The sequence below is a fragment of the Vicugna pacos genome, chromosome 5 (assembly GCF_048564905.1).
Source record: "Vicugna pacos chromosome 5, VicPac4, whole genome shotgun sequence".
Taxonomy (NCBI): domain Eukaryota; kingdom Metazoa; phylum Chordata; class Mammalia; order Artiodactyla; family Camelidae; genus Vicugna; species Vicugna pacos.
In genome coordinates this window covers 42,958,272-42,972,075 of record NC_132991.1, presented here as the reverse complement: position 1 = coordinate 42,972,075, position 13,804 = coordinate 42,958,272, and the positions used below count along the sequence as shown (strand labels likewise).

The 13,804-nt window shown below is 33.3% G+C and overlaps 2 protein-coding genes across 5 annotated transcripts in view; one reads left to right on the top strand and one right to left on the bottom strand.

Moving 5' to 3' along the window:
• CFAP210 (cilia and flagella associated protein 210) overlaps window positions 1–4,050 on the top strand; it is a 28,963-nt gene extending 24,913 nt beyond the window's left edge. The window contains exon 9 of the mRNA XM_006213970.4: window positions 3,590–4,050. Coding sequence (XP_006214032.1) covers window positions 3,590–3,934 — 345 coding nt within the window. The 3' untranslated portion in view covers window positions 3,935–4,050. The remainder of the gene's footprint in view (window positions 1–3,589) is intronic.
• Window positions 4,051–8,826: 4,776 nt separating this feature from the next.
• Window positions 8,827–13,804, bottom strand: part of PPIG (peptidylprolyl isomerase G) — a 37,356-nt gene continuing 32,378 nt past the window's right edge. For all 4 annotated transcript variants that reach the window (XM_015247718.3, XM_031678384.2, XM_031678382.2 and 1 more), the window contains exon 14: window positions 8,827–13,802. In XM_015247718.3, the coding sequence (XP_015103204.1) occupies window positions 12,698–13,802 (1,105 nt within the window). In that variant the 3' untranslated portion in view covers window positions 8,827–12,697. The remainder of the gene's footprint in view (window positions 13,803–13,804) is intronic.

Sequence of the window (13,804 nt, the reverse complement as noted above, 5' to 3'; positions counted from 1 at the left end):
AAGCAGTCCCCTTTATATCAAGTAAGATCAGATGGTCATTATGGTTATGACACACAAAAAAGTACTAAACATGTGAAGAGTTAGTTTTTGTTTTTAGGTACTGAAGTTTGCATACTAGGTTTATGTCTTTTGCACAAATATTTATCCTTCTTTAGTTTCTATTGTGCTTTAGTAAATGTTAAAGAAAATATAAGTTCACATGGCAGGCCGTGATGCTTTTTTTCTTTTACTTTTTCCCCACTTTACAACTGCTACCCAGAGACTTTATAGTTTGGGATCCCACAGGTTTCATATCTGAAGTGAGTAGGGGGTCCCAGAGATCTTAGAACATGTATAGAGGACCTGGCATCCATCATTTGTGTCTAAAGACCAAATATAGCCGTGCCATTTTCCATTCCTACCAGCTATATATGCGAGGACAAGTTGCTCCACATTCTCACCAACACATGTTCTTGTCATCCTTTAATTTTAACTGCTCTAGTGTAGTGTTACCTCGTGATACAATTTTGCCTTTTCCTAGTGACTAAAGATACTGAACATCTTTTCATGTTCCTTTTAGCCATTTGTGTGCCTTCTTTTGTGATGTGTTTATTTAAATCTTTTGCCAATTATTTTGTTGGGTTGTTTTCTTATTGTTGAGTTTTAACTTATGTTTTTAATGTGGTAAAATATACATAACATAAAATTTACCATTTTAATCACTTTTAATTGTACAGTGCAAGGGCATTAAGTACATTTACATTGACTTGCAACTGTCAGCCCTGTCCATACCCTTAACTTTTTCATCATCCTACACTGAAACTCTGTACCCACTGAACAGCTAACTCTCCATTTCCCCTTCCTCCCATCTCCTGGTAACCACTGTTCTATTTTCTGTCTCTGTGATTTTGCTTATCCCAGGTACCTCATATTAGTGGAACCATAGAATATTTGTCTTTTTTATCTATCTTATTTCACTTAGCATAATGTCTTCAAGGTTCATTCATGCTGGTGCATGTGTCAGAGTTACATTCCTTATTAATAGTGAATAATATTCCATTGTACATATTTTGTTTATCCATACATCCATCAATGGATGTTTGGGTTGTTTCCATTTTTTTGGCTATTGTGAATAATGCTTCTGTGCACAATGGGATACAAATATGTTTGAGTCCCTGCTTTTAATTCTTTTGTTTAAATACCCATAAGTGGAATTGCTGGATCATATGGTAATTCTGTTTATTATTTTTTTGAGAACCACCATACTGTGTACTACAGCAGTTGCACTAGCAGTGTTCAAGGGTTCCAGTTTCTCCAAAATCTCAACACTTTTTTTCTGTGTTTGTTGTTGCTCATTGTCATAAATTTGAAGTGGTATCTCATTGTGGTTTTCATTTGCAGTTCCCTCATGATTAGTGATGTTGAGCATCTTTTTATATGTTTATTAGCCACTTCTGTTCAACCGAAGACTTCCTTCAGCACGTTTTATAGCACAGGTGGCTATAAACAGCTTTAATGATTGTTACCTAGATCTCTTAATTCATGAGATGCAAAAATGTTAATATTCTCTCCTTCCTTCTCATTGATTTGCTGAAGTTTTCAAAGAACTTTCATAATCAGCACTTGGTTTCCCCAAAGTACAATTTTAAAAGAAAAGATAGGTTAAATACTTGATTCTTTCACTTTATTTTCAGTTTTCAAGAAGATTAGCTCTCTAGCATCCTCCAAAGGTGCCTATTGACTCTACTCCCATGTGTTACAATTTTTAGGATTTAAAGAGTTTCTCTACAAATCTGTATTTATGCATAATACATACCAGTTTGAGGTACCAATCATGTGATTCATTATGGTTATCCTTTCCTTCGATTGTGACTTCCTTTTTGTACTTCAAATGTTTCTCCCCATTTCCTCAATCTTTCTACAAAATTACTACCCAACCAATATATCCCATTGCTCCTTTTAAGATCCCAAATTATAGCACTTTACCTTTGATGAGATAGTTTTTAGCCTTTTCTGATTTTTTCCCCTGTGTTATTGAATGTCATTTTCTATTTTTTCAAATTCCTTGTATTCTATCACCAAGTCAACAAATAGCATGAAAGCTTTAGTTTTGAAGTGTAGCACTCGAAATTAAAATTTGATATTTCATATTCATATGGTGGTTCTATTTCCTCACAAATTTCAATTTATGGTAGATACCGGGTTTAGCCTACTATTTTATGCTGAAGTGTTGGTTACTGATTTTGGAAAATACGTTCATGAATATTAAACATATTCATAAGTAGACAAAATCACTCAATTTTCAAGAAACAGCATTTCTTAAAATTCTTCTGAGAAGATGCAATGAAAAGTTGTCAACCACAACTTCATAGAAATCTTTAAAAAGCCATTAAAGTCTACTCATATAATATAAACAGTTAAGAGAGCAATGTTTTTATAAATATAAAGTTAAAAAGGAAACATTTATGAAATATTAGTAAACTGGCTTTTGGTAGATTGCATAGAGTACTCACTCTACCCTGCTCCTGATCAACCTACATTGATAAATATCACTCGTTCCAACTTCAGATTCTTAGGAAACAGAATGTAATTTGTTTCACTTAATTTAGATATTCATTGCTGATTTAATCTCACGTGGCTGGGTCACATGGTGTATCTGGCTGATTTAGGGCAGTGGGTTTGGGTGCATTTCTCAGAATAGTGGATGGATAGGGACAGTGATTAGTATGTCTTCTACACCTGCCAATGTACGTTTCTTATAAATGATAAAAACAGGACTCTAAATTTGATTATTTAATTTTTATCTATATTTCATGCTGTATTGTTTGTTTGAAGATGTATCATCCTATAAGGCTATTAGGGTAAGTTTCATTTAGCCACTACTTTGAACATGATACTGTTGTGAGAAGCATGGGATAATTTCTGAAATACATTATTTTTAAGTCAGAACATATCAAATACAATGAGTTTAGAAAGTTAGGACAAGATTTGAACATTCTCAGCCCAATGGAGTTCTCATGTGTATCATAACTGCTACTTAGCTGTATCAACAGAGGGCACTGGAAGCCAGGTGGAAGATGATAGAAGCCTCACTGAGAAAACACGAGTTGGGTCCTGAAGGGTGAGCAGAAGCTTGACAAGCAAAGAAGACAGAGAGAGAAAGGCATTTTAAACAGCATGAATGGCATATGGAAAATGCCATATGGCACAGCAGGTCCTGTTCAGAAAGTGGTGATCTGTTCACTGTGTTTACAGCAATCACCTTTATCATGTTATTCTCTCCCTAGTTGGAGCCTTTTGTTTCTTGAGTTATGTGGAATTTCATGTGTCGCTTAGGCCATAGTAAGGGACATGGTACTTATGGAATGGTGAGTGTTGGGACAGAGGGAGCCATGAAACTTACAAAGAGCAAAAAGCAACTTCTTTGTGAGGTTTGAGTTTGGGGAAGAATTCTCTTCTCACTCTGTGACTCATTTTCTCCATTAATAAAAGCATCAACTGCCAAAAAAAGAAAAAAAAGTTTATCGGTGACTTCAAATGCTACTTATATTTAGAAAATTCATCTTTTTTATAACAATATGAAATTATATTTTCTTTCTTTCTCAAATAGGCCAAAAATAAGTTTAATGCAAAGCAAGCAAAACAAGCAGAATTAGAGTATTACAGACGTACTGAAGCTCTTGTGGCTGAAAAGGAGAAGGAATTTCAGGAATATGCCAGAGAAGTAACTGAACTTGAGTCTGAATCAACAAACAAATATATTTATCCTCTTGTAAAAGCTGTACAGGAAGGATCTGGAGGTGGTCATGGACCAATTTTTGTGGACAGAGGTGGGTTAAGACCCAGCTATCAGGCAAATGATATCACTGGAGTCCAGCTCCCTTTTTATAACTCTCAGGGATCAAAATATAGTAATTTTCAAAAGTCAAAGGGAAGACTAGGTTTTACATGGTAGAAAAGTTTATTTTTAAGATTAAGAAGACTAAGTTGTGGCTAATATTATGAGCTACAAATGTTAAGTGAACTATATGCTTATATTTGTTAATAAAGCTACTTTTCATCCAAGTACAATTATGTCTGATCTAATTGATTCTTTACCACTCAAGATTAATTCAGATTCCATTTTTTGTATGATAAAATACATACACAACAATACAACACAACATACATTTTGTGTAACTTTAGCCATTTAGAAATATTCAGTGGCATTATGTATATTCATAATACTGTATCATACCATACCATTTATCTAGTTCCAGAACTTTTTCATTGCTCCAATGGAAACCCTGTATCTGTACCTCCTAAGCAGTTACTCCACATTCTCCCTTCTCCAAAGTACTAATCTGCTTTGTCTCTTAATTTGCCCATTTTGGATATTTTATATAAATGGAATCATATGGTGAGCTTTTGTGTCTGGTCTATTTCATTAGCATCTTTTCAAGGTTCACCGTTATCAGTACTTCATTCCTTTTTATAGCCGAACAATATTCCATTGGAAGTATTTTCCTCTTCAACAGAAATTTACATACTTATTTGCTTTATCCTTCAATACTTAAATTTTAGTTTCAGTTGACACTACCAGTATTGTTACTAACAATATGATCACTGAATGCAGTTTGACTTCTTTGTGGTTTATTTTGTAGAGAGTATCTCACTGACGTGCAAATTACCATGTTTTAAATTCACTTCAAATAATTTTTGTTATGCAACCAACTTGATACACAGGTTCAGTGACTTATTAATTGCATTCCCCTGTTCTTTTAATTAAAAAAAATTTTTTTATTGTGAGGAGGGTTGGGAAGGTAAAATTTTTTACTATGGTAGAAAATATAGAATGCAAGTTTTACTATCTTCAACCATTTCTCAGTATACAGTTTAGTAGTGTTAAGTATATTCATATTGTTTGCCACCAATCTCCAGAACTTTGTCATCTTGCAAAACTGAAATTCTATACCCTCTAAATAAATCTCCATCTCTCCCTCCCCTCAAGTCCTGAGACCTACCATTCTACTTTGTTTCTGTGAATTTGACCACTCTAGGTACGTCATTAAGTAGAATCATACAGTATTTGTCTTTATATGACTGGCTTATTTCACTTAGTCTAACATTCTCAAGGTTCATCTAACTTTGCATGTGTCAGAATTCCCTTCTTTTTAAGGCTGAATAATATTATATCATATACATATACCATATATATATATTTTTATCCACTCCATCAGGTGACACTTGGGTTACTTCCACTTTTTGGCTACTGTGAATATGCTGTTACCAACATGGATCGCCAAAGATCTCTGAGATACTGCTTTCTTTTGGATATATACTCAAAGTGGAATTGCTGGATCATTAACAATTCTGTCTAAAATTTTTTTGAAGAACTGTTAGTTTTCCATATGAGCTGCTCCATTTTACATTCCCACTAACAGTGCATAAGGGTGCACATCCTCACCAACATTTATTGGCAGCTATCCTAATGGATATGAGGTGATATTGTGGTTTTGACTTGCATTTCCCCTAGTTAGTGATGTTGAGCATTTTTCATATGCCTATTGGTCATCTGTATATCAACTGTGGAGAAATCTCTACTCAAGTCCTTTTGAGTAATTTTTTTCAAGTTGTTTTTTTGTTGTTGAGTTGTTGTTCTTTACATATTATAGATATTAACCCCTTACTGGGTAAATAAATCATTTGCAAGTATTTTCTCCTCCACTTGCCCCAAAAGTAGGTTGCTGTTTCATTACGTTGTCCTTTGCCTGTTTTTTTAAATAAGCAAATAGGTATATACATTTGCATTTTAATCTTACACAAAGGAACCTTGCTTTTTTCATTTAATGTATCCTAGAGTTCACCACATAGCAGTAAAGATCCTCATTCTTTTTCCAACTAGCATAGAATTCCCTTGTGTGTACGTACCAGTTTATTCAACTAGTGGTGTTTCTAGTCCTTTGCTATTATAAATTTCTGCAACTAACATTATGCATTATAAATCTAATCCTTTGCTATTATGAATTTCTACAACTAATGGCTTTATGCATTTCACATTTTCATCAGTGTATCTTTGAGATAAAACTTACAGCTCCAGAGGGTGTGGAGAAAAGGGAACCCTCCTACACTGCTGGTGGGAATGTAATTTGGTGCAGCCACTATGGTAAACAGTATGGAAATTCCTTAAAAAACTAAAAACAGGCTTACCATATGATCTAGCAATCCCACTCCTGGGCATATATCTGGAGAAAACTCTAATTTGAAAAGATACAGGCACCCAATGCTCATAGTAGCACTATTTACAATAGCCAAGACGTTGAAGCAACCTAAATGTCCATCGACAGATGACTGGATGAAGAAGCTGTAGTACATATAGAATACCACTCAGCCATAAAAAAGAATGAAATAATGCCACTTGCAGCAACATGGATGAACATATAGATTATCATACTAAGCAAGTCAGACAAAGACAAATATCTATCACTTATATGTGTAATCTAAAAAATGATACAAATGAACTTGTTTACAAAACCAAAACAAGACTCACAGAAAATATACTTATGGTTACCAAAGGGGCAAAAGGGGATTGAGGGTTATAAAGTAAGAGTTTGGGATTAGCAGATAGAAACTCATACATATAAATAAACAAGATTCTCCTATATAGCACAGGAACTATATTCAGTATAATAATCTATAATGAAAAAGAATGATTATACACACACACACACATATATATATATATACATATATGAATCACTATGCTGTACACCAGAAACACAACATTGTAAATCAACTATACTTCAATTAAAAAAAAAACACAAAAAACTAAAGCTGGTAACAATGAAAAAACCAAAAAAACTCCTTACAGCTTTAGCAGTAAGGTGCACATACACACATACTACATTCTGCATGTAATTCCAGGACTTCCACAACACCATCTCACAGGCTACACAAGGCAGTGACTCTTATACTTAAGACTGTGATCAAGTATTTAATCTGGGATGAGGATGGCTGCCTATACTTTTAAAAAAATGGCATAGATGAGTAAAGGCAAGCCATCATTCTGAACCACTGTTTTGAGGTTTATGGATCCCATGTTCAACCAACCAACCCTGCCTTAAAGGAATAATGTACCTAATTATTAAAAAGAACGCTATCTACACTGATTTCCAAATTGTGTGCCAAGTGTTCTGAGGGACCATAGTGAACTCGCAAAGGGACAGCTGGTAGGATATTTTTTAAATTTCAAGGGAAATACAATGTTATTTGACATCTATAGGACACCACAGCGATTATTAGTTTAAGATAGTTGCTTCAACTTACTAAGTGTGCCATTCCTTCTGATGACATCCTATTTTCATAACCCAGCAGCTGCTCAGATAAGATGCAAATACTGCACAAAAATCAGTGTGCAACAGGAGAGGGTGAAGTACAGTATGATTCTGAAGTTTGAGTTGTACAATGTTGCACTAAGTTGCACACATCCCATTAGCAACTAATTGTGGTTAAAAGTGAAATAAAAATTTAAAACATTTTTTACTTGGATACTAAGTTGACTAATACACATAACCATTAGGTATTTCTTTTGGCTTAGGGTTGGTTGCCACATTAAAATTACTGAGATGCAAAGGCACAATGATAAAGTCTGGGAATCTTTCCCACTTACGCTTTCCTTTAAATTCAGTTTTAGGAGGTTTATTATTTAGGGGTGATTACTAGTTTTGGATAAAGCTATCTTATTATCAGGAGATAAATTTCTATAAAATGAGTAATTACATAAATGTTTTGTAATCAGCTTAGCTGAGTAAAGGCCAAAGACATCACTAGTTTTTCTCCTTTACACAATTTGATTGCTTTACTTTCAATTGGACTGGGCTTTCTACTAGTTAAGCACATTAAAAAAAGGCAATGCAAAGTTTACAAATAATTACAAAACAATTCAGTGAAAAGTATGAGTGGCAAAGCACAGTCAGAGCAGTGGATACAGATGCTAACTTCATAAAAGAAACCCATAGCTAAAATTTGTTGCAAAGACGTAAAAAGGAACTAAGATATTTGTGGTATTGAGAAGATGGAGGGGAGTGTAAAAATTCTGAATCAGCACTTAAAAATATTCAGTTAGGAAATGTTTAGGAAAAGAAACCTAGAAAGCAATGAAAATAGAAAAAGCAAATTGATACTAATGTATTTTAATACACAATTTACACAGCCCATATGAAGCACATTTTTTATATTATCCTGGCTTAATAAAACATTTAGGAACACTCTAGAATTTGAGTTTATTCCTGCTAACACATACAAACCACTGAATGGTCAAAACGTTTCTACTTAATGTGTAGTTTCAGTGACTCTCAAGTTAATGAGGTACATTTTCCCTAAATATGTCTAATTTAAATAAAAACAAAAATGAACCAAAAACTAGAAAATCTATTTTACAAAAGTCAGTTAACATTTATATGGCTTAACAATGGTGTTATATTAAAAGTGGCAGGCACAGAATGTAATAGTGTTCCCAATGCAGAAAATTAGGAGGAATTAAAAAACAAATAGTAATGCAAATTCCAAGTATAACCTTAAAAGATTGCTGAGGCAAAAGACACACTGCAGTCTGAAGCATTATGATTAAACAATTGCACTAGAACTTAATTCCTAAGCCTGGAAATGATCACTGCTGGCTCAATTCTTAAGTAAGTTCAGCATTGTTAAACGCTTTGCTCAGATTTTCCCTAATACAAATTCTGTATCCCCATGGGTAAAGTAGAAGTATTTTTTTGGTTGATTTATCTTCATTACTTAGCTTTTAATAAAAATAAAGGCCAAATAAACTGATATAATAATTTAAGAAATACAAAAAGAAACTGTTTATTATAGTATAGTTTATTTAATACAATGTTTAACTATAAAAGTTGATACAGTTTCAGTTTAAATTCTGTAAAATGCAGTTTGCAGAAAACAGTTTAACAGTTACTAATGATAGAAGCAGCATTTTGAAACTAATTATACAATTGCAACAACAGCTTTATTCCTAAATTTCATTAAAAAAATATACATCACAGTGACTTTTGAGCTAGGAAAAGAAGTGCATTAACTTCGTTTGTTTTTCCTTTCCACAAAGAGAGCAGCCACAACTTTTAATATCCCCACATACAAATACCCAATTCGTTTATCCTTCAAAATACTATAAACACACAAAAGGGGAACAAAATATACAGCATGTGCTTTTGATAAACATAGGAATCTACTTAAAAAACAAAAAGGGGTGTGTGCAGAAACACTAATCAATCCCACCCCTGCCCCTGTAAATAAAAACAAACAAAACCCCTCAACAACACCCTTCTCCAACCTTGTTGATCGAATTTTTAAAAACTTATTTGACTTTTCTTTTCCTTTAACATTTACTTCTTGTGTCACACCAAAGGCCAGAGTCTGCATCTGGGCACTATGTAGCACTACGGGCAGGTGTTAGTCAATGCTCTACTGCTCAAGTTTACTTTTTAAACAAGTATTTGTAACAAAACACATCTTTTCACAATTATCAGGTTATAAACCTACAATTCTTGGAGAGTTTATTCAACTGTAAATGTATGAATACTAAACTGAATAATTATAGTAAATACAACCAAAGAGGGCAGAAAAATAACCTATTTTATGTTTCTTTGCAACAACTGTCTAGTGTATATTTAAAGTACCTTTTGGTGAAGGTAAAGGGAACAAATTTCTACAGAAATCTACTTTAAAGTTTCAAAGTGTGATGAAAGAAACTGCCACCCAGAGTGAAGCAAATTAACTACAAAAAACAAACTAACTTGTTCCATACACTAACCTGAAAACAAATTAGAATTGTCAGTTAATACCACCAAAATACCAAAAGCCCAATGTGTTCTTGTCCCTAATATTAAGGAATTTTTACTATTCAGTTTCGTATCTTCTACTGGATACAAGAATCAAAGTCCATTAGGGAAAGTCAGTATCAATCAATATTACACTTGTGCAAAGACAGATTAATAAGACAAATTCTAGGAAACTTCTGTAATTAAGAAACTTAGAAACTATAATGCTCTGTGAACTAACAGCAGAGTAATTTAAAAATGTTTTAAAGCAACCTAGCAGCTTCTCTACAGCTCATTAACAATTAACCTCTCAGCAGTATCAATTTCTGTGGCAGATGATTTACTCAGAAAAAGAATTCATATGAATAATTTAAAGTCTCAGACATTGCTAATCAAGCAGTAAAAAACAAATCAATTTGAATATTTTTAAGAGGATATTAAGTCAAAGATACTTTGAGGTAAACTGTAAGCTTACACTAAGTATTAAATCAACTTGACAGGAAAGTATTAAATAGTTGACCTTAGGAAAACAGTTGTTCAAAGTAGAAACTAAAGGTGGCTCAACTATTAAAAAAAATGTAATGAAAGAAAAAGAATGATTGATATGCTAATTCAGATGCAAAGGCAGATGAGGTATAGTTAATGCTGTTTGATCATTTCCTAAATGTTATTTATATTCTGAAAGTAAAATCTAGCTGATTGTCATCTCACTCCAACTCCTTCACTGTATCTGCTCTACTGTAAAAAATAGCTAACAAAGATTTTTTTAAAGGCGTATAAATAATGCTTAGCATGGAATTGCTCTTTTGATAACCAAAACAGAAATCTACTTATAGAAATTACTAAATTTCCCCCCTCCTACAGTTACTTGTCTATAATTCTTAGTAGGTAAAGCTCTGGAATCAGACAACATAGACGTATTTTTACTTAGCATGTTTTTTTTTTTTTTCAAATATAACTGTTACTAGAAATCCTTTCTTAAACAGCACCGTTCTTGAAGCTCAAATAGTTTATAACAAAGATTTTTAAAATGCAGTTTATGGAATTTAAGACATATAATAACTAATTTAAAATATGTAACAGCTTATACAGCTTGGGGACTCAAGACTCAATTATCTCTAAGGTGGGTCTGTGATCAGTCTCTAAGAAATCAATTACCCTGGATTATCACAAACATGTCATTTTTCTCATCAAGAAAAAATTTTAGTAAGACCCCACTGTGGATATTTGTTTCAAGATATTCCAATCTTATAATCATTACCCTATTCATTATGTAAATGGATACCACAATGCCAAATGTATCATTACTGTATTAATCAATAATGGGAAGTATTAAGTTAATAAGCATTGCTTTGTTCAGTACAAATAGCATTGAGTAGCTACTGGTTTACCAAGGAGCTACTGTTGTTAATAGAGTTAAGACTCTATTGCTAAATGTTAAAGTACGAAACACTCTAGAGGCAACTACTAATTAGAATTCTGAAATTTCTTTTCAAATGAGGCAGATTTTGTGTTTGCTGGATGTTCAATATTTTATTTAGAAGAGAAATTACAGAATAAAAGGCCACACATCACTAAAATAGCAATATACAACACAAAATTCTAAATGGACTTTGGATATCTTTAGTGTTTACTTCTATAAGCTATCAAATTTGGCAACTTTCTACTCTACTCTTTGTGGTGATGTTATACATGCCAAGATAAAATAATAACAGTAATGGTATACAGCCACCTGAATAGAAAGAAACTAGGGTCATAAGCATGCTATAGTTTACTGTGATACATATATAGAAAATATGCATTTTCTTCCCATTTGAAACTCACAGCTACGAGAGAGAAGTCAGTTCAAGTTAAAAACAAAACACAACACGAAGGAACCATGCAGCGTTAACACTCAACTCTATATAGGTCAGTGGCCAAAAAAGAGCAATCTCAGAAGTTAATGTGTCAAAACTAACAATTTTTAGAATCTGTCTAACTTAAAGACCTGCACAAGTGGTATGTTTTACTAAGAAAAGTATTTTTTTCATTTTAGAGAAGGGTAATAAGAATAATAAACCATTCCTCAAAATTTAAACAGTTTCATCTTTTCAGACGAAAAGCAACATAGAATTGAGAATTACAATCTGATCTTCAAGGTAAATTCTTGTCAGATGCTGTATAACAGCAAGTCAAGCCCAATCTGTACATCAACTGAAAAAAATACTCAACTATATTTATAGACAGTTAAGTAAGTAAAACAAAACTAGACAGGAAAAGTATTAATATGAAACAAGCTACGGTAGAACTGTAAGGAATAACATATGAAGTGCAATATAAATAACTAAATATGTATATTTTAAAGCAAAAATTACTATAAAATCAAAAGTGATGACTTAAGATCGTAAGTTATTAGGATCCCATTTCTGTGTAATTAAAAGCTGCTGCTGCAAGCCTCTATAAATGCAATTGAAAAATGTATACAGGGTTTCTTCTAACTAGTGGGTTCTAAAGTTACTTTTTAATCATGAGAAACACAAACTTTTATAACAATGTATTCCAACAATCAGTTATGCTTGTTTCCAACTGGCTGATCACACAAATCAGGGTGTAGGATAGCATGTTTGCTACTGGCTGATTGTTGCAACACAAAAATGCATACATGAAATAGTTAAACACAGCACACAGTATTACACCAAAGTGTTTTTCTCATTTCAAGTTTATTAAAACTTTAGCAGTACAAATTATCCAGGTTGCAGATTATCAAAAGATCAACTCAATAAAGTCCACATTGGAAAAAAAAAAAAAAAAGGACAAACATAACCCAAAAATTCTAAAGAGGAAAACAACATAAAGGAAAATCATCAGCAAGTCTCTAAAACTTATAATTTGAGACAGAATGGAAATAAGAAGTTTATACAACTCACTCATCCACTTTTGTCTTCATCTGTTCCAGGGCTTGACTCATGATCAAATTTTTTATTTTTATCATGTGCGTGGTCATTTTCTTGACACTTTGATTTTTGGTTTTCTTTTTCCACTGAGGATCTGGTCTTCTCATCCTCCTTGTTTTTCAAAGTGGAGAAATGGAATTCATTGTCCTGACTACTTTGTTTCATTTTTGAGAATGGACTTTCTCTATCAGCCTTTTTTTCCCTGTTATGTGAGCTGCTATGATCACGATTTTTAGAGGACATTCTCTTCTCACTCTCAGAATTTTCCTTTCTGTGTGAACTTTTACTTTCTTGGTTTCTGTATTTTTCTTTGTTTCTGCTTTGACTCTCTTCTCTCTCTGAGCTCCGTGAATCTCTCCTCCTTCTCCTCCTGTCTTTACTTCTTGACCTTCCTGGTGTCGCTCTTCTCTCTCGGCTACGTGAACGTCCTCTTCTTCTGTACTCCTGCTCTCTGTATCTATGATACTCCTTGCTTCTGCTGCGATCTCGGTCATGGCTTCTAGACCGCACTCTTCTGCTCCTGTCCCTACTTCTGCTTCGTTCCCTTGTTCTACTGTTGTAACTGTGTTTGCCTTTAGTTATATCACGTTCCCTACTCCTAGACTGTGCACGTCTATCCTTGTCCTTACTTTTATTATGGTCATGCTCATTACTTTTTGATTCTAACTGTTTAGACTTCTCTTTACTTCTACTTCTTTCCTGATCTTTTCCTTTAGAATCAGACTTTTCTTTTTCTTTAACATTCTCATGATCCCTTTCTTTACTCCTTGACCTCATCCTCTTTTCTTCATGTCTATTATGCTTTGTATCTCTTTCTTTACTCTTGGATTTCTCTTTGCTCTTACTTCTACTTTTCGATTTGGCCCTTTTCTTTACCTTGTTTTTATTATATTTATCATCTTTTTCTGAATTTCTTCTGATGTCTCTCTCTTTGCTATTAGATTTATGGTCTTTAACTTTCTTTTCCTTTTCACTTTTTCTATTTGGACTCTCAGATACATGCCTATGATCAGTTATTTTTTTCTCTTTTACTCTAACTGGGCTTCTTTGATTTTCTTTTATTTCATTTAACTCACTCCT